Raw genomic sequence first — 25,801 nt, 5'->3', positions numbered from 1 at the left:
ACTGCCCTTTGGGCAATAAATGTTGGCCTCATCAGTGACACCCTTGTCCTGTGAATGAATGAATGGAAAGAAGCTCCTCATTTTGGAAGCTGGTTCCACATTCTAATAACTCTGTGCGAACGCATTTCTCTTGAATAGTTGTGACCATGCATGGAATTTAATGGTAGTGGGGCAGGGCTGGCATTGAATTAGGAGAAGGATTGCATATCCTGCCACCTTTTTGCCTCCACCCCAGTTAAAGCTGTGCCAGGAAGACCAACTTACTCCAGACTGAGGCCCTTAAGTGGCCAGTTAATGTGCACTAACAGGCCCCATTACCCTGCCCACCTAAGGATCTCGCCATACAACATGGCATGGAAACCTGTTGACAGGCTGCTGAGTGACCTGGCACCAGGCACGGCGTTGCCTGCCCTTGCTGACACCTCCTAAACACCTTGTGAAATATTCTGTACTGATACTTTGATTAGTTTATTACTCACTAAGCATGTTTATCCAGCTGCTCTTACTGTAGGATACAAAGGTCTGAGGTTCAAATTTAGTTTTATTAAAACACACGCTTGTTAAAGATAACAACTCTTATACAAAGCAAGTTAACTGTTCCCCAAACTAGACATGGGAAATTGTCCCATAGTGTCCATGGATGTGCAGGTTAGGTGGATTGGCCATGCTAAATGTGGAGATAGGGTGAGTGGCTAGGCTGAGAGTCGGTGCAGACTTGATGGGCCAAATTACCTCTTTCTGGACTGTAGTGAGTTCATGATTTTACAAGGACACCAAGATCTCTTTGTACGTCTCCATACTTCTCAGTATTTCACCATTTAAATGGTATACTTGCTTTTTGTGTTTCACACTGAATTATGCAACCTTACATTTGGCCACATTGTACTACATCTGCTATGGGTTTGCACACTCATTCAACTTGTTTAAATCACCTTGAAGCCTCCTTGCATCCTCCTCATAAATCTCAACCCTATCCAGTTTCTTTCTAATATCTGTCTCTTCATCTTGGCGTGAAGGTAGGTCTCGGGGGGAGACTTCATTGGCTGAGTCTTCGCTGAGGGAATGCCTGCTTGGTATCCTTTCTTATCCCCCTTTCTGTGCACTTCCGGAATGTTCTCTGACTTCAGCCAATGGGATCATAGGGCACAAGTCAAGGCAGTTAATAAGACTAGGCAAGTCATCCGAGGTGTATCCATCTCTCTTCCATGGTGCCAATGAGTCTGTCTGAAACTGGGGAATACACAATCATAATGCCTTTCCTTATTTTTCTGGTTGAATGAGTTTCGAGTCAAAACAGACTTTCCCATTGTTCAACATGCAATACAAGTCTGGGCTGATCCTCATTGGCTTTTGACCTGTGGTAACCTTGCCTCTTTGCTTTCCATCTGGCCTTGCTTGCAGAAACTGTTTAGTCAATTTTATGTTGGGCCTAGTTGGTTAGGCTGTTGGTCACTTGACCAACCCTCCCCTGCAGCCCCATTGGGTGACATGATTAGCACTGCTGCCTCACAGCACCAGGGACCTGGATTTGATTCCAACCTCGAGCGAATGTCTGTGTGGAGTTTGCACATTCTCCCTGTGTCTGTGTGGGTTTTCTCCAGCTGGTTTCCTCCCATAATCCAAAGAAGTGCAGGTGAAGTGAATTGGCTATGCTACATTGCCACATCTATGGATATATAGGTTAGGTGTATTAGTCAGGGGCAAATATAGGATAATAGGTTATGGGAATAGGTCTGGGTGGGTTACTCTTTGGAGGGTTGGTGTGTACTTGTTGGGCTGAAGGGCCTGTTTCCACACTGTAGCGAGTCTATGATTCACTTCATGACATTATCTCCCACAATCTCTGTGTCCTGGGATTCAACAACAATATTCAACCTCGGCAGGCTTATGTCTTATCCCCAGCAGCTGGTGGTGCTGCCTCTCCCTGGTGGTGCTGCCTCTCAATTGAGCTGCTGTTCTCTGGCAGGTCTGCCTTGAAAGAAATAGCACGGGCTATTGTTGTTGGGCAAGGCCCCTATTGCCACCATTACATACCACGTGTTTACAGTTGCTAAGTTTAGCCTCTGTCAAAATATCTCCTGGATGCCTGACCTATTAAACATTTTCATAATCTTAAAATCCCATTCCTCTTTTCCAGAGCAAACAGTCCCAATCTGTTCAAGTTTTCTCAATGGGTTCAAACCTCTCAGTTCATGAATTATCCTTATCAGTTTTCTTTTGCACCTTCTCTCTTGTCTCTGTCTCCTTTTTGTCCTATGGAGATGAGAATTGTATTGGCTGTGTGAAGCGTGATTAATTATGGTAAATTCCTTTGAATTTGTTTGTATTTGGAGGTACAAACATTAAGAATTGGACTGAGAACCCATTCTGGTAATATTCTCTCTCTGATGAAGACAAGCCAAAATATTCTGGAAACTCCTTACACAATTACACTTTGGTTTTGTAAGACTAGGGCTATTCCTTGGGGACAGTGAAGTGACATTGACACTGCATTAATAATGGAAAAAGGTCTGGGAACTTGGGTCCAAATCCCACTACAGCTGAGTGTGAAATTTGAATTCAATAAAATTGTGGAATGCAGATCCACCATAGTAGTGACCATATGACTGCTGTTATATATTGGGGGTGGGTGGTAATCGTAGTCTGATTCACTAATGCCCTTTCAGGAGTGGAAATTTGCTATCCCTACCTGGTTTGGCCCTGGCCTATGTATGATTCCAGATTTACAGCATTGAGATTGACTCGGCAATTAGGCATGGACAATAAATGAAGGCCTAACCAGTGATGGCTCACATCCCATGAATGAATGAAAACAAAATCTCTGGAGAACGGTTTGCACACCATTGCTTACATTCAGAACATCCGAAAATCTTCACTAACCTGTCTTTGGTACACTGAATAGCTCTGGTACTGAAAATTGGCACGTGTTATGCATTTAGCATCTCTCTTCAATAAGCTGATTATACTTGATTTCAAGTTAATCTTTGTGGAGCTGCACAACCTCAGTGATGGTGTGGAGTACCATGTTGTGCATAATTAATTGCCTTGTTTGCTGGCTGCACGTTGGCACTGAGGGGTAACTATTAGCAATTGAGCAAGATAGCCAGAATTGAACTGACAGCAAACCACACTCTGTAGAGAAGATGAGGTTGTCATCCCGATCACTCCCTTAGTCGAAGCAAAACACTCAGCGACACAGAGTAGTTTTATCTCCTTCATCTTTATTCCAGGCGCTGGAGGGAGAGAGAACAATTGCCCATGTGACAGAGACATGGGTTCACAATCTTCTCTGGAATAGCAATTTCTCAATGAATCTATAGTCATTTTACAGGGAGGAGCATCCAGATAAGGCAACGTGCATGTTGTTTGGGTGACTGTTACAATCAGCGAGTGTTAATAGTAACGATTAAGCCATCTGCTGTTACACAATGAATTATTGACTTCACATAATGAATACTTTTCACCTTGTTAAGTGATGTTATGTCCTGAATGCTAACTCAACTTGTTAAATGGCTGTACATAATTAATGCTTTTCCACCTTGTTAACACATTACCCTTGCCTCCAGCACCCCATTGTTAACTACAAGTTCTTATTTGATCTGAGTCTTGCTCAGCTGAACCTCTTGTTTCACAAAACTCTGAACTTAACTCTTTCCCTGCCTGCTTATACCCCATACATGTTCTCATTCCCTCCTTTTATCATTTCATGATAACAAATGGCATTACCAGCTTTCATAAGACTCTGACAGCCAGTATTTAAGTAAATTATTGACACACAGCATACAATTATAACAACAAAAATTACTAGTCCATTATAGTAATTAGAGTTTGAAGAATCCTCCCATGTAGACAAAAAAATCACCGGTAAAGTTCTTAAATCCACAGTCCTTAGTGACCACTCCATCCTGTTTAAGTCGAGTGGAAATGAACCAGTTCTCCAAAATCTCCTACAGTAAAGTCCAACCTGAAAACAAACTTCAGTCTGTCCTTGTACATCGCTCCATGGAGAAATCTGATTTCTTGGATAAGAGCAATTAAATAAGGGCAACACAGAGGAGACTTTCATCCTTCTGGAGATGCTTCAAATGGAAGATACTAGTGCACCTGAGTGTGCAGTGCAGCAGCTGCAGTAGCAGGCTAGGTGAATGCAGAATTCTTTGCTGCCTCTGCTCCTGCTCAGCTGTTCAATGTAACAAAGCCAACTGGCTGTTGTGATGTGAGCTTGATCAATTAACCTTCATATCCCTTAAATGTTTGAAAGACAAGGTAAAGCTCACATGGTTTAATGTCCATAGGAAGGCCACTGACAAAAAGCATCCCAACCTCCTCTTCACTGTTGTTACCTTCTTCACTTTTCGTGCTCATGACTGGGGAGCTGATTGAATCCATTGGAGGACTATGGAGGGGTGGGCGGTGGTCCGAAGGCATGCGTTACCTGCGAATAGAGAAACTCTGGTGACAATATTAGCTGCTGAAAGTATCTTTACGCTCTCATTCCTTCCTTGCCAGGGTGGTTATCATTATGAAGACAGTCACATATTTAACTACACTAAATTGTGTCTGCCTACTTCAATATTCTTTGAATTCTTGAAGTCTCTCTTACTCTGTTCGCTATTTATGACATTATGAAGTTTTATACAATCCATAAACTTCTAAATTGTACTGCCTAAAAAATTCAGTCAATTGTAAACAACAATCAAAGGTTCTAAAATCAAACCCTCGGGCGTCTCCATTCAAGCTATTCAAAAATTGTTTTCTTTTAACAAATTGATACTTGGATAATGTGAAAGCTGTCAGGAAAAGTATTTCAAAAGTCTGGAACAGCAAGAAAACAACAATGTTTCCTGGGCTTTAGCAATTGAAGAGGCAGTTTCAGTTCAGATTTAAATCTCAAATATTCGTGGAAAATAAATGCAGAATATTTTTTAAAATGTTCTCCAACTAAAACTTCCCAAATAAAACAGTCAGAATTACAGCGGCAACTTTGGTAGAGATCAACATTCTTTGAATTTACAACATGAAGGGGCCAAAGAAGACTTAACAATAATTAATAGAATTTAAGCTGCCCCGCCTTGAGTTCTAATATTCTCGTTAACAAAACATTAAACTAAAGATGCACTCTTCTTTTTCTGTTTGCTCTGCATTAAAACACAGCAGCTAAGATATTTTAATACAATATTCTCATCTGGCTAAAGCATGACCCAACTGTTTTTTTTAAACAGGCATTGTAAAATTTCAAACATATCAAGGGACTCAAGGCACTCAATCAATTTGTTTTAAGGTTAGAAGGTTGATAATTTTAAGAAGGACATAATATACAATTTCAATGTAAAAACAAAATCTGGCCCATTTCATAGCTCACAAAACACACTGAGTTGAGATCCTAATTCAAACAAAGCAAAAACAGTTACTTGAAAGGATTTTCCGAACAAGTATTCTAACAAAGCAAAAAGTTTTGAACATCACTCTCAGCATGGCAAATCTACATTAAAACTTTCCTTTTTCACCCTAAGTATTAGTGCAGCCTTAATTTCAGTGTTGTCTAATTTTTCTTTTTGCATTCTCTCACTGGAATTATATTTATAAAAAGAGAGAGCCCTCGCAGCAGATGACATGGTGCTGCAATCAAAGCCAATCTCTTCCCCCAGAACAAACACTTTCAGTGCCTCAAATTTTGCCACGAGGGAACTTTAACCCCTTTCTCATTTATTTCTCACAGGAGTTCGAATCCCACTCAAATGCAGAGAACCCAAATCCTAGTTAAAAACAAAGAACTCGAATACCAAATTAAACACAGCAAACTTGAACCCCAATAAAACACAAATCTCAAACCTCGCTTAAACACAGAACTCGAAGCTCACTTAAACACAGAAAGCTCAAACTTCAGCACAGTGTGGAGGACTTGAACCTCAAAACAAACCACCCAGTAGACTTGAACCCCAGTACTGCACAAAGGACTCTCACCTTAATCTCTCCCCCCGCCCCCACCCCCCCCCCAGGAACTCTAACCCCAGTACTGCGCAGAGGACTCTCACCTCAATCAAACCCACCACCGGGGGCTGTAACCCCAGTACCGTGCAGAGGATTCTAACCGCAATCACGTCCCCTCCCTCCAATGCAGCACAGAAGACTCAAGCCCCTACCTGCCAGTGTACTTGCGAAACTGTGTCTCTCGACTGAACCAAATACCATTCAAGGACTCCATAGAATTCAGAGTGATCGAACGAGGGGACTGTCTCCGGCACACAGGAATCTTGAGAGGGACCAAGGTTTTAAATCTTATCTTGTGGGCCCATCGTTGTTGTGACACCAATGCTCCACGCAGCCGCTGACACCATCTGATCGTAATTACTCATTTAGATTCTGTCGACTACGCCAATATTGTCATTCCATTCCTCCCCCCCTCAGTTGAAGCAAAATACTCAGAGACACAGAGTAGTTTTACCTCCTTCATCTTTATTCTGGGCTGTGGAGGGAGAGAGAACGATTGCCCATGTGCACAGAGACATGAGTTCATGTTCTTCTATCTCAAACAGCAGTTTCCCAATGAACTATATAGTCATTTTACAGGGAGGAGCATCCAGATAAGGCAACATACATATTAATTGGGTGACTGTTACAATCAACGAGTGACAATAGTAAAGATTAAGCCATCTGCTGTTACACAATGAATAACTGGCTCCACACAATGAATACTTCTTACCTTGTTAACTGATATTACGTACTGAATGCTACCTCATCTTGTTGAATGGCTCTACATAATGACTACTTTTCCACTTGTTAACCCATTAACCTTGCCTCCAGCACCCCATTGTTAACTGCAAGTTATTATCTGATCTGAGTCATGCTCAGCTGAACCTCTTGTTTCACAAAACTCAGAACTTAACTCTTTCCCTCCCTACTTATACCCTATACACATTCTCAAGCCAATGGTATTCAGTGCATTGTTCATTTGGATAGTCAGTGCAGCCATGACAGGCCAAATGGCCTGATTCTGTGTTGTAATGATACTATGATTACCCACCACTCAATTTTTGTATCCACTGACTTCAGTTGAAAGGAAAATTGGGAGTAATGTGGAATCGTCCTATATATTTCACTCTCATCCATCATTAAAACTACTCAATACTACAATACCTGATTTCTGGAGTACTCATGAGAGACCAGGATGTAAAGCCATCTGTACTTTCACTTATCCTTTAAATTCTTTTATTATTGCCTCTGTTTTCTTCAGTTTGTACAGCTAACATCTTGTGACGATGCTGAACATCGGGAATAACAGCCATGTCAATCTGCAACTTTTCTCCACTGTCAGATACGTGAGAAATCACAGTGGACGTTTTCTCTTCTGATGTTGACATATTGAAGTTACTGACTGCTGAACGTAGTCCAATTAGTTGTGGTGCATAAGCTGTGTGGAAGCCAAGTAGAGAACAATACATTCATTTATGTCAGTAACTAGGGGTCACAATTTCAAGATTGTCAGCAAGAGAGCTAGGAGTGCGATGCAGAGAAATATCTTGCTCGGAGAGTTGGGCTGTGCTGCCTGGGAGAGTGGTGGAGGTGGATTCCTTAGGAAGACAGCTGTAATATATATTTGAAAGTGATGAATTTAGAGGGCTACAGAGACAAGGCTAGAGTACAGGACTAGCTGGGGAGCTCTCTTAGGAGACAGTGTAGCCACGATGGGTCAAATGGCCTCCTTCTGTACTTTGGAATGATGGCTCAGTGGTTAGCACTGCTGCCGTACAGTGCCAGGGAAAAGGGTTCGATTCCTGCCTCGGGTGACTGTGTGGAGTTTGCACATTCTCCCCGTGTCTGCATGTGTTTCTTCCGGGCGCACCGGTTTCCTCCACTGTCCAAAGATGTGTAGGTTAGGTGAATTGGCCATGTTAAATTGCCTGTAGTGTTAGGTGCATTAGTCAGGTGCAAATGTAGGGGAATGTGTCTGGGTGGATTACTCTTTGGAGGGTCAGTGTGGATGTTTAAGGCCGAATGGCCTGTTTCCACACTGTAGGGAATCTAAAATTCTTTCATTCTGTGAGTCTGTCAGGACTGAGAGCCCTTGCTTGATGTGGGCAGAACGTCTTCCTGATGCTGGACAAAAAAATTGTGTTTATGTCAAGTGGAATGAACTGGATTTGCAGGTTACTTGTAGTTTTGGAAGCAGTGATCATAAATTGTTAACTGGACACCTGGAATCAGCAGGGACTTAAATTTGTGCACATTTGGTATGTTGTGGATTACTGCATCTGTGGCAGTGAATAAATCTACATCGTTACCTTCTCAGGAGCAGTGTGTGGTAGGCTCTGTTCAGTAACATCCTGCACTCTTTTTCTGTACATCTGTAGTTAGGCCATATTTCATCAATACTATTATAAAAATATACACGTGGATAACTAAATGTGCAGGGAAAAGTGATTTTCATTTTCTGCAAGTAAATAGAGTCACAACAGTATGGAAGAAGGCTTCTTTGGTCCATACTGTCTGTGCTACCTCATTGTAGAGCGGATCCCCCTGCTCTATCACTGTAGTTCTGCGAGTTTGAGTATATTAATGCATTCATTTAGTTATTGCCAATCATTGTCCTTAAATCAGACTTGCAACTGACATTTGTTAGACCTCACCTGGATTTTTGTGTATAGATCAGGGCACCACATTTTCAGAAGGATGTGAACGCATTGGAGAAGTGATTAACAAGAAAGGTTCCAGATTTGAAAGATTCCAGTTTATTCTCCTTTGCGAGAAGAAGGATGTGTGTTTGATGGAGTTGAGAATGATAAAGGCAGGCAGAGAGTGGGGGGTTAGAATGCATTGAAACTTAAGGAATACTGAGAGGCCTGAATAAAATCGATGTGGAAAAGATGATTCTACTGGTAGCAGAGACTAAGACCTGAGGGCACACCCTCAGAGTGAAAGAATTTAGAAAGTATTTCTTGAGGAAGAATTTCTTCATCCAGTGGGTGGTGACTCTTTGGAACTCATTGCCGCAGAGGGCTGTGGAGGCCAAGTCATTGAGTGCATTTAAGGCTATATATAGGTTCTTAATTAGTAAGGAGATTAGAGGCTATGGGAGAAGACAGGAGAACATATCACATTCAGGATTAGAGTGGTGCTGGAAAAGCACAGCAATTCAGACAGCATCCAAGGAGCAGGAATATTGACGTTTCGGGCAAAAACTCTTCATCAGGAATACAGGCAGAGTGCCTGAAGGGTGGAGAGATAAATGAGAGGAGGGTGGGGGTGGGGAGAAAGTAACATAGGGTACAATAGGTGAATGGGGGTGGGGATGAAGGTGATAGGTCAGAGAGGAGGGTGGAGTGGATAGGTGGGAAGGAAGATAGGCAGGTAGGACAGGTCATGGGGACAGTGCTGAGTTGGAAGTTTGGAGCTGGGGTAAGGTGGGGGGAGGGGAAATGAGGAAACTGTTGAAGTCCACATTGATGCCTTGGGGTTGAAGTGTTCCGAGGCAGAAGATGAGGCGTTCTTCCTCCAGGCGTTGGATGGTGAGGGAGTGCCGGTGAAGGAGGCCCAGGACCTCCATGTCCTCGGCTGAGTGGGAGGGGGAGTTGAAATGTTGGACCACAGGGCGGTGTGATTGATTGGTGCGGGTGTCCCAGAGATGTTCCCGAAAACACTCAACTTGGAGGCGTCCAGTCTCCCCAATGTAGAGGAGACTGCATCGGGAGCAATGGATACAATAAATGATATCGGTGGATGTGCAGGTAAAACTTTGATGGATGTGGAAGGCTCCTTTGTGGCCTTGGATGGAGGTGAGGGAGGAGGTGTGGGCGCAGGTTTTGCAATTCCTGCAGTGACAGGGGAAGGTGCCAGGATGGGAGGGTGGGTTGTTGGGGGGCGTGGACCTGACCAGGTAGTCACGGAGGGAATAGTCTTTGCGGAAGGCAGGAAGAGGTGGGGAGGGAGATATATCTCTGGTTGTGGGGTCTGTTTGGAGGTGGCGGAAATGTCAGCCGATGATTTAGTTTATGCGAAGGTTGGTAGGGTGGAAGGTGAGCACCGTAACCGTCCTTGTTACGGTTGGAGGGTGGGGTCTGAGGGCAGAGGTGCAGGATGTGGACGAGATATGTTGGTGGGCATCTTTAACCACATGGGAAGGGAAATTGCGGTCTCTAAAGAAGGTCGCCATCTGGTGTGTTCTGTGGTCGAACTGGTCCTCCTGGGAGCAGATACGGCAGAGGAATTGGGAATATGGGATGGCATTTTTGCAGGAGGTGGGGGGGGGGAAGAGGTGTAATCCAGGTAGCTGTGGGAGTCGGTGGGTTTGTAAAAAGTGTTGGTGTCAAGTCGGTCGTCATTAATGGAGATGGAGAGGTCCAGGAAGGGGAGGGAGGTGTCAGAGATGGTCCAGGTAAATTTAAGGTCAGGGTGTAGTGTATTCGTGAAGTTGATGAATTGCTCAACCTCCTCGCGAGAGCACGAGGTGGCGCCAATGCAGTCATCAATGTAGCAGAGGAAGAGGTGGGGAGTGGTGCCGGTGTAATTACGGAAGATGGACTGCTCTACATAGCCAACAAAGAGACAGGCATAGCTGGGGCCTATACGGGTGCCCATGGCTATCCCTTTCGTCTGGAGGAAGTGGGAGGATTCGAAGGAGAAATTGTTTACCTGAGAAACATATCAGCCAAGATTTAATGGTGGAGCAGACAATGGGCCAAATGTCCTAATGTTGCTTCTGTGTCTTATTGTCTATTGATTTCGTGTCTGAGAGGTGATCTGATAGAGGGTTTCAAAATTATGAGCGAGCTTGATTGGTTAGATAGGGAGAAACTGTTCCCACGTGTAAAAGGATCAAAAAAACAGAGCACCAATTTAAAGTGATTTGCAAGAAGAGCAAAAGTGATGCATGAAAAGACATTTTCATCCAGCGAGTAGCTGTGGTATGGAATGCACTGCCTGAGGGAGTGTGGTAGAAGCAGGTTCAATGAGGAATTTATAGGATATGAGATGATCATTTGGGTGGAAATAATGTGCAAGGGCTTGGGAAGAAAGCAGGTAAATTGCAGTAGGTAATGATTCTGGTTTTCAGAGCTGGTATAGACAGGATGGCTGAGTGGCCTCTTTCTGCTACTGCTACTTTGAGGCTAATGACCAGAATGAAAGCAAAGTGCTGCTGGCAGTCACTGGAAAATCGAATAGAGGAAAGGCTGGAAATACCGGGAAGGTCAAGTGTCATGTGGAGAGTTAACAGGCGAGAGCTTAATTTTTTTCAAAGCCCACCGACTTGCAGAAAGGGCCCAATGTTACAGATCAATGATCATCTCGTGAAGCTGTGTTGGTCAGTTCAGTTGGCTAGATGGCTGGTTTGTGATGCAGACCCATCCCAACTCTTTCTCAACTCTCTCGCCTCACTTGAGGTATGGTGATCCTCAGTTAATCCACCCACCAGTTGTCTCTTTCGAACAAGAGAGTAGCGCAATGGTCTGGTAAGACTGTGGTGACTTTACCGTTACCAGAACTAGAGAAGATGGAGGCAAATGCGGAAGTGATGGCTGAGAGGTATTATCCTGGGGCTGTTAATCCAGAGACCAGATAATCCTGGGGACCCAGGATTGAATCCCACCATGACAGATGGAAGAATTTTAATTTAAAAAAAAATCTGGAATGAAGTGTTTAAGGATGACCATGAAACCATTGATGGTTATTGGGGAAGAAACCATCTGGGTCACAATGCCTTTTAGAGATGGAAACTGCTGCCCTTACCTTGCCTGGCCTACATGTGACTGTAGACTCTCAACAATGTGGTTAACTCTTAACTTCCATCTGGGCAATTAGGGATGGCCCATCAGCGACACCCTCATCTTCTGAATGAATAATAAAAATAAAGTTTACCGCAAGCACAGAAGAAGCTTTGTAGGAAAGAGTAAATGGAATTTCAGAGATAAGGTGGCGGGCAGGAGTGCATTTAATATCAAAACTGATGGTATAAGACAAACATTGGAGGGAAGGGTAAAGAAACAAAGAAAATGTGCCTGGTCTGGAACCAACTTGCCTGGTTTGCCGTTACTCGTTTTCTGCAGATTAAGCTTGGCACTAGAATTAACTCTACACAGGCCAGTATCCCATCACCAAGTCACCCTTTATTTCCACATGAACACTCCTGACGCTAATGCGGCTCTTAGCCACCTCTGAGTGAACTCCTGTTAATATGTGTCAGCCAGGACTCCCTTGTTGGGCTGTTTTCGAATTTAGAATTAGGTTTGTTGTCACATCTACTCAAGTATAGGAGTAAAGTGCAAAGTCCACAATGTCGCCCCTCACGGCCCCATCTTAGATACAAAATACCTAGATAAAATCTTAATGCAAAATAGAAAAATGAAGAACAAATAGCTACATTACCTTACAGTGATTCATAGTATAAGTTAGAAAATACAAAATAGAGTTAAAAGGATAAACATTACAATCAGATAAACAGATTACAGATAAAAAAATACATTGCAATGGATCAGCGCAGGGGCTTCCACGTAAGATCTGCCCGGGTTGGCAAACTGCAGATCGCCCGTACTGTTCCCCAATCCTACAACCAGCTCCACACCGCTCCCAGGCCTTTTACTCCGTGTCTCCATCTCCACTCTGCTCCGTGTCTCCATCTCCACTCTGCTCCGTGTCTCCATCTCCACTCTGCTCCGTGTCTCCATCTCCACTCTGCTCCGTGTCTCCACTTTGCTCCGTGTCTCCACTTTGCTCCGTGTCTCCATCTCCACTCTGCTCCGCGTCTCCATCTCCACTCTGCTCCATGTCTCCATCTCCACTCCGCTCCGCGTCTCCATCTCCACTCCGCTCCGTGTCTCCATCTCCACTCCGCTCCATGTCTCCATCTCCACTCTGCTCCATGTCTCCATCTCCACTCTGCTCCGCGTCTCCATCTCCACTCTGCTCCATGTCTCCATCTCCACTCCGCTCCGCGTCTCCATCTCCACTCCGCTCCGTGTCTCCATCTCCACTCCGCTCCATGTCTCCATCTCCACTCTGCTCCGTGTCTCCACTCCGCTCCATGTCTCCATCTCCACTCTGCTCCACGTCTCCATCTCCACTCCGCTCCATGTCTCCATCTCCACTCTGCTCCGCGTCTCCATCTCCACTCTGCTCCGCGTCTCCATCTCCACTCTGCTCCGTGTCTCCATCTCCACTCTGCTCCACGTCTCCATCTCCACTCCGCTCCGTGTCTCCATCTCCACTCTGCTCCGCGTCTCCATCTCCACTCTGCTCCGCGTCTCCATCTCCACTCTGCTCCGTGTCTCCATCTCCACTCTGCTCCACGTCTCCATCTCCACTCCGCTCCATGTCTCCATCTCCACTCTGCTCCATGTCTCCATCTCCACTCCGCTCCGCGTCTCCATCTCCACTCCGCTCCGTGTCTCCATCTCCACTCCGCTCCGTGTCTCCATCTCCACTCCGCTCCGTGTCTCCATCTCCACTCTGCTCCACGTCTCCATCTCCACTCTGCTCCACGTCTCCATCTCCACTCTGCTCCGCGTCTCCATCTCCACTCTGCTCCGCGTCTCCATCTCCACTCTGCTCCGCGTCTCCATCTCCACTCTGCTCCGTGTCTCCATCTCCACTCTGCTCCACGTCTCCATCTCCACTCTGCTCCACGTCTCCATCTCCACTCTGCTCCGTGTCTCCATCTCCACTCTGCTCCGTGTCTCCAGCCTGCTCCACTCCAGGTCACCATCTCTGCTCTACTCAGGCTCTCACCCACTCCAAATTAGAACTTTTTTCTTTTTTAAAACAAATACTTTAAAATCTTTACAAAAAGAGGAAGGAAAAGAAAAAAGAAAAAGCAGACAGATGGATGCTGCCTACTCTGTTTCCGCCATCTTGAATTAATCTGGTCCAATCAGGAAACCTGTATTCTGGGAGTTCACCTGGCTGACCACGTTACAATCACTAGAACACTCATCCATTTGATGATGTTATGTTGCTTAGTTTCTACATTATTGCATGACATTCGACCAGATGAAGAGCTCTGCCTCATTTTGAATGTACCTCTGGTGCACTTGTTCTCCCAGGATTAGTAGCACATCAGTTTAGATGAGTCGCTTTCTGTACTCTGTAACTTAATTACTTGATCGGTAGCATTAACATTGCATTTTGTTGCTGAGTGATTTAGGCACATGTACAAGACATCTATGGATCAAATTGTGTCTGAATATGATTTGTATATTAGATTTTAATTTGCTTTTCTAAGTTAGTTGAGGTTTTTTAGCAATTTCACGACTCAGACATTTGGGGTGAAATGTAATTTTGGTGTTAGAATTAGTGTGTTCTGGGTCCCCACCAATGTTTAGTTTTACCTGCAGTGTAGTAGATTTTGACTTTGAGGAAGAGTATGAAATGAGTTGATAATGGGCAAGCATCCCATCTTATTGGCTGGGTTTTCATGGAGTCAGGAAACTTTGCAGACCTTTAACAATGTTGTTTTGCAGCCAAGTTGCAGGATTCCCAGTCCCATTCCCGGTGCACCTTAATCTTTGTCAGGATAAGATAATCCAGGCAGTAGGGCTGTAGGAATTGAGAAATGGGTGCTTGTTTGATGATCACTAATTGCTCTCTTCAACATCTGACCCACATGTCAGCTTTTTCACAATAATCAGCCAGACTTCTGAAACAGAAGGTTGTGGGTTCACCCATACTTCTGGCTGACATGCCAATGTAGTGCAGAGGGAGAGCTGCATTGCCAAAGGTGCTACCCTGCTGATGAGTTGTTAAGCTGAGGATCTTGCCAGCTGTCTCAGATTGACATAGAATCATTGAGATGTACAACATGGAAACAGACCCTTCGGTACACCTCATCCACGTCGACAAGACATCCTGAATTAATCTAGTCCCATTTGCCAACACTTGGCCCAATCCCTCTAAACCCTTCCTACTCATATGCCCATCCAGATACATTTTAAATGTTGTTATTGTACCAGCCTCCCCAACTTCCTCTGGCAGCTCATTCCATACACGCACCACCCTCTGCCTGAAAAAGTTGCCCCTTTGGTCCCTTTTAAATATTTTCCCTCTCACCCTAAACCTATAATGTGGAGGTTCCGGTAAATAAACCTGTTGGTCCATAAACTGGTGTTGTGTGAGTTTTAACTTTGTCCACCCTAAACCTATGCCCTCTAGTTCTGGACTGCCCACCCTGGGGAAGCGACCTTGTCTATTTATCCTATCCATGCCCCTCATGATTTTATAAACCTCTATAAGGTCACCCCTCAGCCTCTGACACTCCAGGGAAAACAGCTCAGCCTGTTCGGCCTGTCTTTATAGCTCAAGTCCTCTAACCCTGGCAAAATCCTTTGTAAATCTTCTCTGAACCCGTTCACGTTTCATAAGATCCTTCTGATAGCCCATGTCACTAGTTGCAGGAGAGTTCACTCCTTGCCATGGCCAATAGCTATTCCTCAAGCAGCATTGCTGAAAGCAGTCATTATCACATTAGTGTGTGGGAGAATATGCTGTAGGATCTTTGCCGGTTGTGTTTCTGACATTGAAGAAGCTAATACTTCAGACGCTGTAAAATACTCTGGGCTGTACCGAGTACGTGCAAATTGCTATAAAATGCAAATGACTCTTTTGTATTAGGTGATATCAACTGAGTTGGTGCAGTCTGAAGATGAAACAGGGCAAACTCTAGTTACTAGTGTGCACTGTAGCACCACACTCTGCATTTACTCAGTAAGCCTTAGTAGAGATCATCGACAAACCCTCATTAAAAAATTCCAGTCATGTTGTTTCCAGAGTGTTTGCAGAGAGTTTCTAGGCACATTTGTCACAACATTGACGGTGTACGTTTTTCCTTTAATTACCTCAGACTGCAACAGCAGTCACCTGTAAAGAATTCTCCCGTTTAAAGATTAAAGAAGACACATTTCCCTAATATCCTCATTAGCAACAATAAGTGAATTCCTCTCACAACTTAAACATTTCTCAGGGCAGTCTGCCGTGTTTTCAGTCTGTAGAATAACATTAACATTGTGTTTCCTGGTGTACGCACAGTTTATAATTACTGCTCCATACCGTTTCATCAGTAAGGCAAGGGGGAGGATTATTGTATGCACTGAATTGAACAAAAGTCGTTTTGAAATTTGTCCAGTTTGTGAATGACTTTCTTTGCAAGTTCAGTTGGAGGGACCAAGCATTGTAGAACAAAGAATAAGTCACTCTGCTGGCTCCTTACTGCTGTATACCCCTTCAAAGGCTTTTCTACCAGAAGCAGAATAATGCATGTAGTTTTACCTGCCCATGCTGTGACACGTATCTGCAATTTAAATTTCATGCTTTTACCATTTCCATTAAATTAGATGTTTGAATATTGTGCAACAGTTACACGATACAAATGTGATTGCTGTCGAAGGATATACATATTATTTCAAAAGCAGTGGGCAGAATCTTAGAGGCCTGAATGTTGTAAGCTATGGTGAGGAACCTGAGAGAATCGTGTGAGAAACCTAGCGAAGCCTTTCTTGATGTTGGGAGCAACTTGCTGCATTTTCCAGTGAAGTTCCAGATGTTGAGGTGAGATTCTTGCTGGGCAGCAGCAGTTTAGGGTGGAGTACTGCTGGTTAATGATGTTACTAATTCCACATCTCACCTCCATTAATGTCCAGTCTCCGAATCTACCAGGTACTACAGGAAGCAAGACTTCCTGCTAGGGAGGTCCGAGGAAGGACCTGGTGACTTTGGGTACCTGCTTGTTCCTGTGGATCACCATCTTAGACACCAGGAATTAATGTCTCAGGACATGCTCCTGAATACCTGTTGGTCTGACCACTATCCCACACCATCTGCCATTTGATTCCTGCCAGCCTCTTGGCACACTCATGGTGCCTCCCCAATTCACTTCCATGGACACTGCGGCACTTTCAGGTGCATTTCAGAGGTGCATTAAAATGCTGCTGGAGGGACATTTTATGCATAGGATCAGGCTATGGATTGGACAGGCTGTGCTTCAGGGCTGTTTGCTTCTCACATGTTTAGCCAACCTGGATACTTCTAACGTCTCTGCCGTGCTTTTATGCTTCTGATACCATTCACGCCCTCTCTTCCCCCAGCTAGAGGTACCAGACTGACAGCACTTCTGTCTAAGCCATTTAAACTAGGCACAAGGCAGGAAGTTTGTTGTACTTGCCAGCATTCCTCAGTCAAGTGAAAGGTGACACCCTTCAGTCGGGGGACCCTGACTGGTCTAGAAAGTGAATGGCAGCCTCTGATATCAGTCCAGAGGCTCAGACACTGTCAGTCAGTCAGTCACTGTGGCAGTAAGGATCCAAGGCCCTTTTCTCAAAGAGGATGGGGAGCTCTCTGACAGGCAGCCCATCAGCCATTTTGTTTCTCATCAATTAGACAAAGGGATGGATTGACCGAGATGTAAGTGGGTGGCACAGCTGTTAAAGCTGGTGGGGGAGAAGTGACGAGGTGTCTTGGGCGAGTAAGTAGGCAGCATAGAGGACGTAAAGTGTTGGGAGGATAGGTGACGAGGGTGGGTGAGTGAGCACTAGAAAATGTTGCATGAAATAGTGAGCGGAGTAAGGAATGAGTCTTGCTGGGAGGTGGGTGTTGTACCAGATGGAGTGAGCGTTGGGTGTCGGAGAAAAGAGATCATTGACCTTCTCCCTTGAATGTTGGGCATTCCTCTGGACCATGGTCACCATACTGACCTGATGGGCAACCTCTGACCAGGCTGGCATGATCTGATGGCATGGCCTCCTCTGCCAGTCCTCTCCATCACCTTTTCCTCCACACCTCCAGGGGCACATCCACAAAGCAGAGCCCCAGTTTCCTCATAGAGGCCAAGTCTAGGGAAATATATCACAAACTGTGCAGGCAACCCAGGCCTGTTGAAGATGAATGGGTACCGGAGTTGCCAGACTATTCTGGGTACACTGAGTCATAGAATTGAGCTAGTATCGGACATGAATGGCACCTTTGGGGTGGGATAGGTAGTCAATAAAAAGAGTTCTGGATGATAGTACAAATAAACATGCTAGTCCTCACGAACAGAAACCCTCCGTGAAACTTGACAGAATTGAGACATAGCCAAAAGATGTAAGACTCAGACCAGTGTATTGGGAGAGATAAGAGTTAGCTTTCAAATATGTAAACAGTGAGCCGTGTCAAAGGTGATACAAAAGAAATCTTATGTAAGAAGATCTTGTAGACATTGGCTTAAATCTAAGACTGGAAATAGTTCACAGATTGTTAAGTTAATAGGAATTTTAAAGAGACTTCCTACCCCAGCAGCTTTTTTAAAGTTGAGGAGCACCCAAGCACTTGCATGATTATTGCCACAAGAACCGATGTTGGCAGTGAGTTTGAGACCCGTCATCAGGACAGAGATGTGAGTGAAAGTTCATTGGCAATGCCAGAAATGGGACAGAGCATTTCCCCCCTCACCTACCAGGGATTTCCCCACAAGGCCGAGAAAATTATAGGAGGTTAGACCAGCTTAGTAAAATAATGAAGAAAGAAATGGAAACTTATTTGTATAATAGAAACTTTCTGTTCTGGTGGGAGAAGATGAAGAAACAGGAGCACCTTATTTCTGATGACAAGGAAACCATTAATAGGCTGGACTAGCAAACCATATGTAGCTGGTAATAAAAGGGACAAAGAGCTGACATTCTGTCATCAGTCTGACAACGCCAACGAAATAGTGAGAGACCACATCTGGAGTTCTGTGAAATGTAGTGGTCTCCTTATTTATGGAAGGTTGTAAATACATTACAAGCAGGTCAACAAAAGTTTACCAGACTAATTCTTGGAGTGGGCAGCCTGACTTCAGAGTTAGACAGGTTGGGCATGTAGACACTGGAGTTTATAGGAGTTAGAGTTAACTTTGTTGAAATTTTTACGATCTTGAGGGGCCTTGACTGGATTGATGCGGATATTTCCTCTTGTGGGGGGAAAATTATGCAGATGAGGAGATTTTTTTTCCTCAGACTTGTCAGCCTGTGGAAGCCTCTTCCTCAAGACATGGTGGAATGAGAATCCTTGAATAATTTTTAAGGCAGAAATGGATCGATCTTTGGGAAACAAGGGAGTGAGGAATGTTGAGTTGAGGTACAATCTGATATTAATATTCCTATTAAAGGGCAGAACAGACTCAAGGGGCCTATTCCTTCTCTCCACTACCACTCTTGTATGAAACTAATGATTCACAGAATGCCATTGAAAACCTGGGCAATATCGATCCTCAGCCACTTCTAAGGGAGCTACAAATGAGACTTTGGAGATTGGTGATCCCACCAAAATGTTTAACCTTATGAGACAGAGAATTTTGGCAGGAAATGGAAGAGGATGCAAATATTATCTGAAGACGGAGGCTTGGGGTAGGTTGTAGTGTGAAAAGTTAACTCTCAAATCAGGAAGTTTAAGCTATATCATGAGTGATGTAAAAGATCACATGGAAGTGACAGGGAAGAGAGATGCTCCTCAATGTAAGAGAATAACTGATTCATAATTAAACAGTAACCTTAAAAAGACTTTAGACATCAGCAATCTCTTAAGTGCTGTGGAGCACCCAGCCTCTTCTCCCACAATAACAGAATTGTAAAGAGAGAAAATACTGACACTACTCCCTGAGAAATGTTTGAGTTTTGAGAGGGACACACTTATTGTTGGTGATGAGGCTCTCAGGAAAACATGTCTTCTTTAATCTTTAAACAGGAAAATTATTTACAGGTGACTGCTGCTGTAGTCCAAGGTAATTAAAGGAAAAAAGTCCACTGTCAATGTTGTGACAAATGTGCCTACTAATTCTCTGCAAACACTCTGGGAACAACATGATTGGAATCTTTTAATAAGAGTTTGTCTCCGATCCTATGCCACTGATTAGTGAGTCAAATGCAGAGCATTATTCTCTACTACATTTAATGGGTTTCCAGTTTAATCTTCAGCCAGAAGCTTCAGCTTGTGGACTGAGCATTTAGCTGTGCACTGACATAATCCCAGCTGGTGGCTTGGTTGCAATCCAAAAGCTCTTCATTTTTTCTGTGTGACGTTGGGACAGGTATAAATAGAACACAAAGCCAGCCTTGGCACCTGTTGATCTAACTTCTATACACTGCCAACTGAGTGCAACCCCAGGGATGTCAATTTCTCTGACCCTGGTTTCAGCTGCAGCCTGTTACAACTGAGGCCCAGTGACAAGGTGGGTCACACTTTCTGGCAGGATGTCTGAGCAGTCAGCCAACATATCCTTCCGGCCAGCTGCCTGGAGGCAGTTTCTCCCAGAAATCTCCCCCTTTTTCTCTTCCCAGTGTAGGGTTTCAGGGTTTGAAGGAACCAGAGATAGTGTTGAGTCAGTGCAAACCAATGGTAAAAGAATCATAGATTTTTACAGCATATTCGATCTCTCGCAGCTGTACTTGCTGTGAACCACTGGAGCAGAGTTTGATTAAAATAATAAAATTAGACCACTTTCTAAAATCAGAGCAGCTTGGCTGCCCCTCCAACAACTGCTCCCACTTGGCTGCCATGGTCTCACTGGATGAACAATGGAAAGCCCTAATGTGCCTGTGGGCAGGTGTTCCAATGTATTTCTTGTGAAGCTTTGCCAATGGGCCAAAGGAGCAGCACTGAGGAGAGCCCTGGACAATGATTGCAATTCACTTTAAATGAAGGTACTTGGCAGATCTACACTCATGGAATCAAAGCATTTACAGCACAGCATCAGGCCACTCAATCTGTTAATCCTCTGCTGGAGCTAGCTGTTCAGTTAACAAGACCATGCTAAAACCTCTTGTCTGCCCTTTTCTGCATACCTTTTATATTCTTTGTTCTCCTAATACTCTGGAGTAACTCTGGTAGTTCCACAACAATTTATCCATGTACCACTCTATTTAGGAAGACTGAATTCTGTTATTGCTGTGCTAGTTTCCCTTGGCATTGATATTTTGATATCTGTGCCAATTCTGATGCAAAAAAAAAGACAATCAGAATACATTACTGCTGTCAGCTTTTCCATTCAAATTTTCCCTTTAAATATTCAAGCTCTTCAATTGAACAGCTTTGAGCAAGTGTAAAGGAGGGATGCCCATCAGTTAAAATTAATTCCAAGGCTCTCTCGCTCAATACTCAGACGCCAAGCAACATTCAGCCAAAATGAAGGGCTGAAAACAGCCACGAGTGTTGAAGACACACAGAGGATCATTTAGAAGGAGGAGGGTAGGTGACTGGGGTTCAGTCTGCATCGTGTATCGGAACTGTCTGAAATAGTGCAACTTCAAGAGCAAGGCAGAATAAGAAATAGGTTGTGAAGGCAAAGAGTCAGAACCCTCGAGGTTGCTTAATAGTCTCAGAGTCATAGAAATGTACAGCATGGAAACAGACCCTTCGGTCCAGCTCATCCATGCCGACCAGATATCCCAACCCAACCTAGTCCCATTTGTCAGCACTTGGTCCATGTCCCTCTAAACCCTTGCTATTCAGATACCCATCCAGATGCCTTTTAAATGATGCAATTGTACCAGCCTTCACCACTTCCTGTGGCAGCTCATTCCATACACGTACCACCTACTGCATGGGAAAGTTGCCCCTTAGGTGTCTTTTATGTCTTTCCCCTCTCACCTGAAGCCTCTGCCCTCTAGTTCTGGTCGCCCCCACCCCAGGGAAAGGATCTTCTCTATTTATCCTATCCATGCCCCTCATGATTTTATTCACCTCTATATGGTCACCCCTCAGCCTCTGACGCTCAGGGAAAACAGCTCCAGCCTATGCAGCCTCTTCCTATTACTCAAATCCTCTAATCCTCCATCATAACTTTGCAAATTTTAATGAACTGTAAATCCAAAAGTATTAGAGCACAGTTTTCCACCCTTAGACTCCCTGCATTTATTAACCTTACCAAGAGCTTGTGGAAAATGCAGTAAGTTTAATTATGGGACGATTGTAAAATGTAAAGTGAGAAGTTTGCAGCATGCCCTCCTAACGTATCCTTCTATCTCCGGTGTATATCACTTCTAAATTTGAGCATCGTCTGCTGAGACGTTGTGGAGACCGATTAGCAAGTGGCTGTCACCAATGAATGGCATTGGCCCCAAAATCATTGATTTTTTTCCTCCTTCTGGTGGGCTTTCATTTGCTCCATTGCCCACTTCCTTTGACCTCAGCTTTGTCCACAATCTTCCTGACAGATTGGCTTCAGGCACTTTGGGCAGCAGCATCCCTGCGCAACAACTCTAATCCTGGTCAAATTGAGGCCGTGCTGTAGACATGATTTGATCAGAGCATGTTGTCTTGTGTCAATAACAAGCGAACCATAAAACATGCCTTTGGAAGTGTGGGCCCAGTCACTCGCATGGTCCAGCCAATGGAATTACTGCTGACTCCAGGGAAAACTTTTTGGGGACCCTGCAGTTTGATGTATTTCCATATTCCGTATAGCTAGGACATCCTCAACTTTTATATATTAGTCAGAGAAATACATGTACCATCTCAGCCACACGTCTTTGGCATCCTGCTTTGAGGCATCAAGGAAAAACACCCTGGGGTAATTTTGATTTTGGACAATAATGTATGAGTTGACTTTGAATTCATTGCCGAGATCCATTTACCTGACTTAGTTACCTTTCAAATGTTGTCAATGTGAAAGACAATCCAAAGATGTGCCTAACAAGTGTCTAACTCACTGAATGGCAATGTTAGTTACTCAAATGTTGTTTTGAATGTATAGATTGAATTGAATAACTGATACTGTGAATGGGTAGTACGGCTGAAGGTTTCCTTTCATTAGTTTGTGTCCAATTTAGTCATTTCTCTTGCTTAAGCTCCCTGTCAGAAAGGGAGTGAAGGAGCAACAGATTAGTGTTACCGAGTCTATGAAACATTGATTTGAAACATATTTCCCCATTCTTTCCTCTCCGCATTGCACCGTTCTTGCACTCTTAAATAAGGAAATCTACAGATTCTGGTTGTTATATTTGATTGACTAATTCTGCATTTTGTTATGTGCTGTGATTTCAGATTGTTCACCGATCTTTGGCTGCTATGTTGGGATCACTGGCAGCTTTGGCTGCCTTGGCTGTGATTGGTGATGTAAGTGTCATCTTCATTCCTCGTAAATCCTTATATTGTTTTTTGTGGAATCTTTCCAAAGACCCTTTAGAAGAGCAGATCTATGATTGACTGTATCACATGAGTATGTCATAGAGATGTACAGCATGGACACAGACCCTTTCGGTCCAACCCGACAATGCTGACCAGATATTGCAACCCAATCTAGTCCCACCTGCCAGCACCTGGCCCATATCCCTCCAAACTCTTCCTATTCATATACCCATCCAAATGCCTCTTAAATGTTGCAATTGTACCAGCCTCCACCACTTCCTCTGGCAGCTCATTCCATACACATACCACCCTCTGCGTGAAAAAGTTGCCCCATAGGTCTCTTTTATATCTTTCCCCTCTCACCCTAAACCTATGCCCTCTAGTTCTGGACTCCCTGACCCCAGGGACAAGATTTTGCCTATTTACCCTATCCATGCTCCTCATCATTTTATAAACCTCTATAAGGTCACCCCTCAGCCTCCGACTTTCCAGGGAAAACAGCCCCAGCCTGTTCAGCCTCTCCCGATAGCTCAAATCCTCCAGCCTGGCAACATCCTTGTAAGTCTTTTCTGAACCCTTTCACGTTTCACAACGTCCTTCCAATAGGAAGGAAACCAGAATTGCAGCTATATTCCAACAGTGGCCTAACCAATGTCCTGTACAGCCACATCATGACTTCCCAACTCCTGTACTCAATACTCTGACCAATAAAAAAAAGCATACCAAACACCTTCTTCACTACCCTATCTACCTGCGACTCTACTTTCAAAGAACTATGAACCTGCACTCCAAGGTCTCTTTGTACAGCAACACTACCGAGGACCTTATTATTAAGTGTATAAGTCCTGCTAAGATTTGCTTTCCCAAAATGCAGCACCTCGCATTTATCTGAATTAAACTCCATCTGCCACTTCTTAGCACATTGGCCCATCTGGTCAAGATCTCACGCTAATCTGAGGTAACCCTCTTTGCTGTCCACTACATCTCCAATGTTGGTGTCATCTGCAAACTTACTAACTATACCTCTTATGCTCGCATCCAAATCATTTATGTAAATAACAAAAAGTAGAGGTCCCAGCACCGATCCTTGTGGCACTCCACTGGTCACAGGCCTCCAGTCTAAAAAACAATCCTCCACCACGACCACCCTCTGTCTTCTACCTTTGAGCCAGTTCTGTATCCAAATGGCTAGTGCTCCCTGTATTCTATGAGATGTAACCTTGTTAATCAGTCTCCCATGGGGAACCTTGTCGAACGCCTTACTGAAGTCCATATAGATCACATCTACTGCTCTGCCCTCATCAATCCTTTTTGTTACTGCGTCAAAAAAATCAATCAAGTTTATGAGACATGATTTCCCACACACAAAGCCTTGTTGAGTACCCCAAATCAGTCCTTGACTTTTCAAATACATATATATCCTGTCCCTCAGGACTCCCTCCAACAACTTGCCCACCACCGAGGTCAGGCTCACTGGTCTATAGTTCCCTGGCTTGTCCTTTCCACCTTTCTGAAACAGTGGCACAACATTAGCCAACCTTCAGTCTTCTGGCACCTCACCTGTGACTCTCAATGATACAAATATCTCAGCAAGAGGCCCAGCAATCACTTCTCTAGCTTCCCACAGTGTTCTAGGGTACACCTGATCAGGTCCTGGGGATTTATCCACTTTTATGCATTTCAAGATGTCCAGCACTCCCTCCTCTGTAATATGGACATTTTGCAAGATATCACCATCTATCTCCCTACATTCTATTTCTTCCATATCCTTTTCCACAGTAAATACTGATGCAAAATACTCATTTAGTATCGCCCCCATTTTCTGCGGCTCCACACACAGGCCACCTTGCTGATCTTTGAGGGACCTTATTCTCTCCCTAGTTACCCTTTTGTCCTTAATGTATTTGTAAAACCTTTTTGGATTCTACTTAATTCTATTTGCCAAAGCTATCTCATGTCCCCTTTTCACCTTCCCGATTTCCCTCTTAAGTATACTCTTACTTCCTTTATACTCTTTTCAGGATTCATTCTATCTATCCTGTCTATACCTTACATATGCTTACTTCTTTTTCTTAACCAAACCCTCAATTTCTTTCGTCATCCAGCATTCCCTATACCTACCAGCCTTCCCTTTCACCCTGAAAGGAATATACTTTCTCTGTATTCTTGTTATCTCATTTCTGAAGGCTTCTCATTTTCCAACCATCCCTTTACCTGCGAACATCTGCCTCCAATCAGCTTTCGAAAGGTTTTGCCTAATACCGTCAAAATTGGCCTTTCTCCAATTTAGAACTTCAATTTTTAGATCTGGTCTATCCTTTTCCATCATTATTTTAAATCTAATAGAATTATGGTCACTGGCCCCAAAGTGATCCATCACTGACACCTCAGTCACCTGCCCTGCCTTATTTCCCAAGAGTAAATCAAGTTTTGCACCTTCTCTAGTAGGTACATCCACACACTGAATCAGAAAATTATCTTGTACACACTTAACAAATTCCTCGCCACCTAACCCCTTAACACTATGGCAGTCCCAGTCTATGTTTGGAAAGCTAAATTCTCACCTCATTGTGTGCTGACACTAACCCCATCCTGAACCTTTTCTCTTGGCAGTTTGTGTAACCGGTAGTTTGCCATTGCCTTCCACTCCTGGGGAGGGGATGATGAGGCAGGTCCCAAGTCCATTTTGATCAGAATGAAATTCAAACCTGTGCTATTGGTGCTATTTTGAACTGAGCAC

At 44.0% G+C, this 25,801-nt stretch overlaps 1 protein-coding gene across 1 annotated transcript in view; it reads left to right on the top strand.

The window, feature by feature from the left end:
• The window catches only part of oca2 (oculocutaneous albinism II), a 539,836-nt gene that overhangs the window by 206,074 nt on the left and 307,961 nt on the right, over positions 1-25,801 (top strand). The window contains exon 10 of the mRNA XM_060826999.1: positions 22,978-23,049. Coding sequence (XP_060682982.1) covers positions 22,978-23,049 — 72 coding nt within the window. The remainder of the gene's footprint in view (positions 1-22,977; positions 23,050-25,801) is intronic.

Source organism: Hemiscyllium ocellatum, chromosome 6, assembly GCF_020745735.1.
Source record: "Hemiscyllium ocellatum isolate sHemOce1 chromosome 6, sHemOce1.pat.X.cur, whole genome shotgun sequence".
Classification (NCBI taxonomy): Eukaryota; Metazoa; Chordata; class Chondrichthyes; order Orectolobiformes; family Hemiscylliidae; genus Hemiscyllium; species Hemiscyllium ocellatum.
The sequence above is the reverse complement of the archived record's forward strand: the minus strand, read 5'-3'. Positions and strand labels throughout refer to the sequence as shown.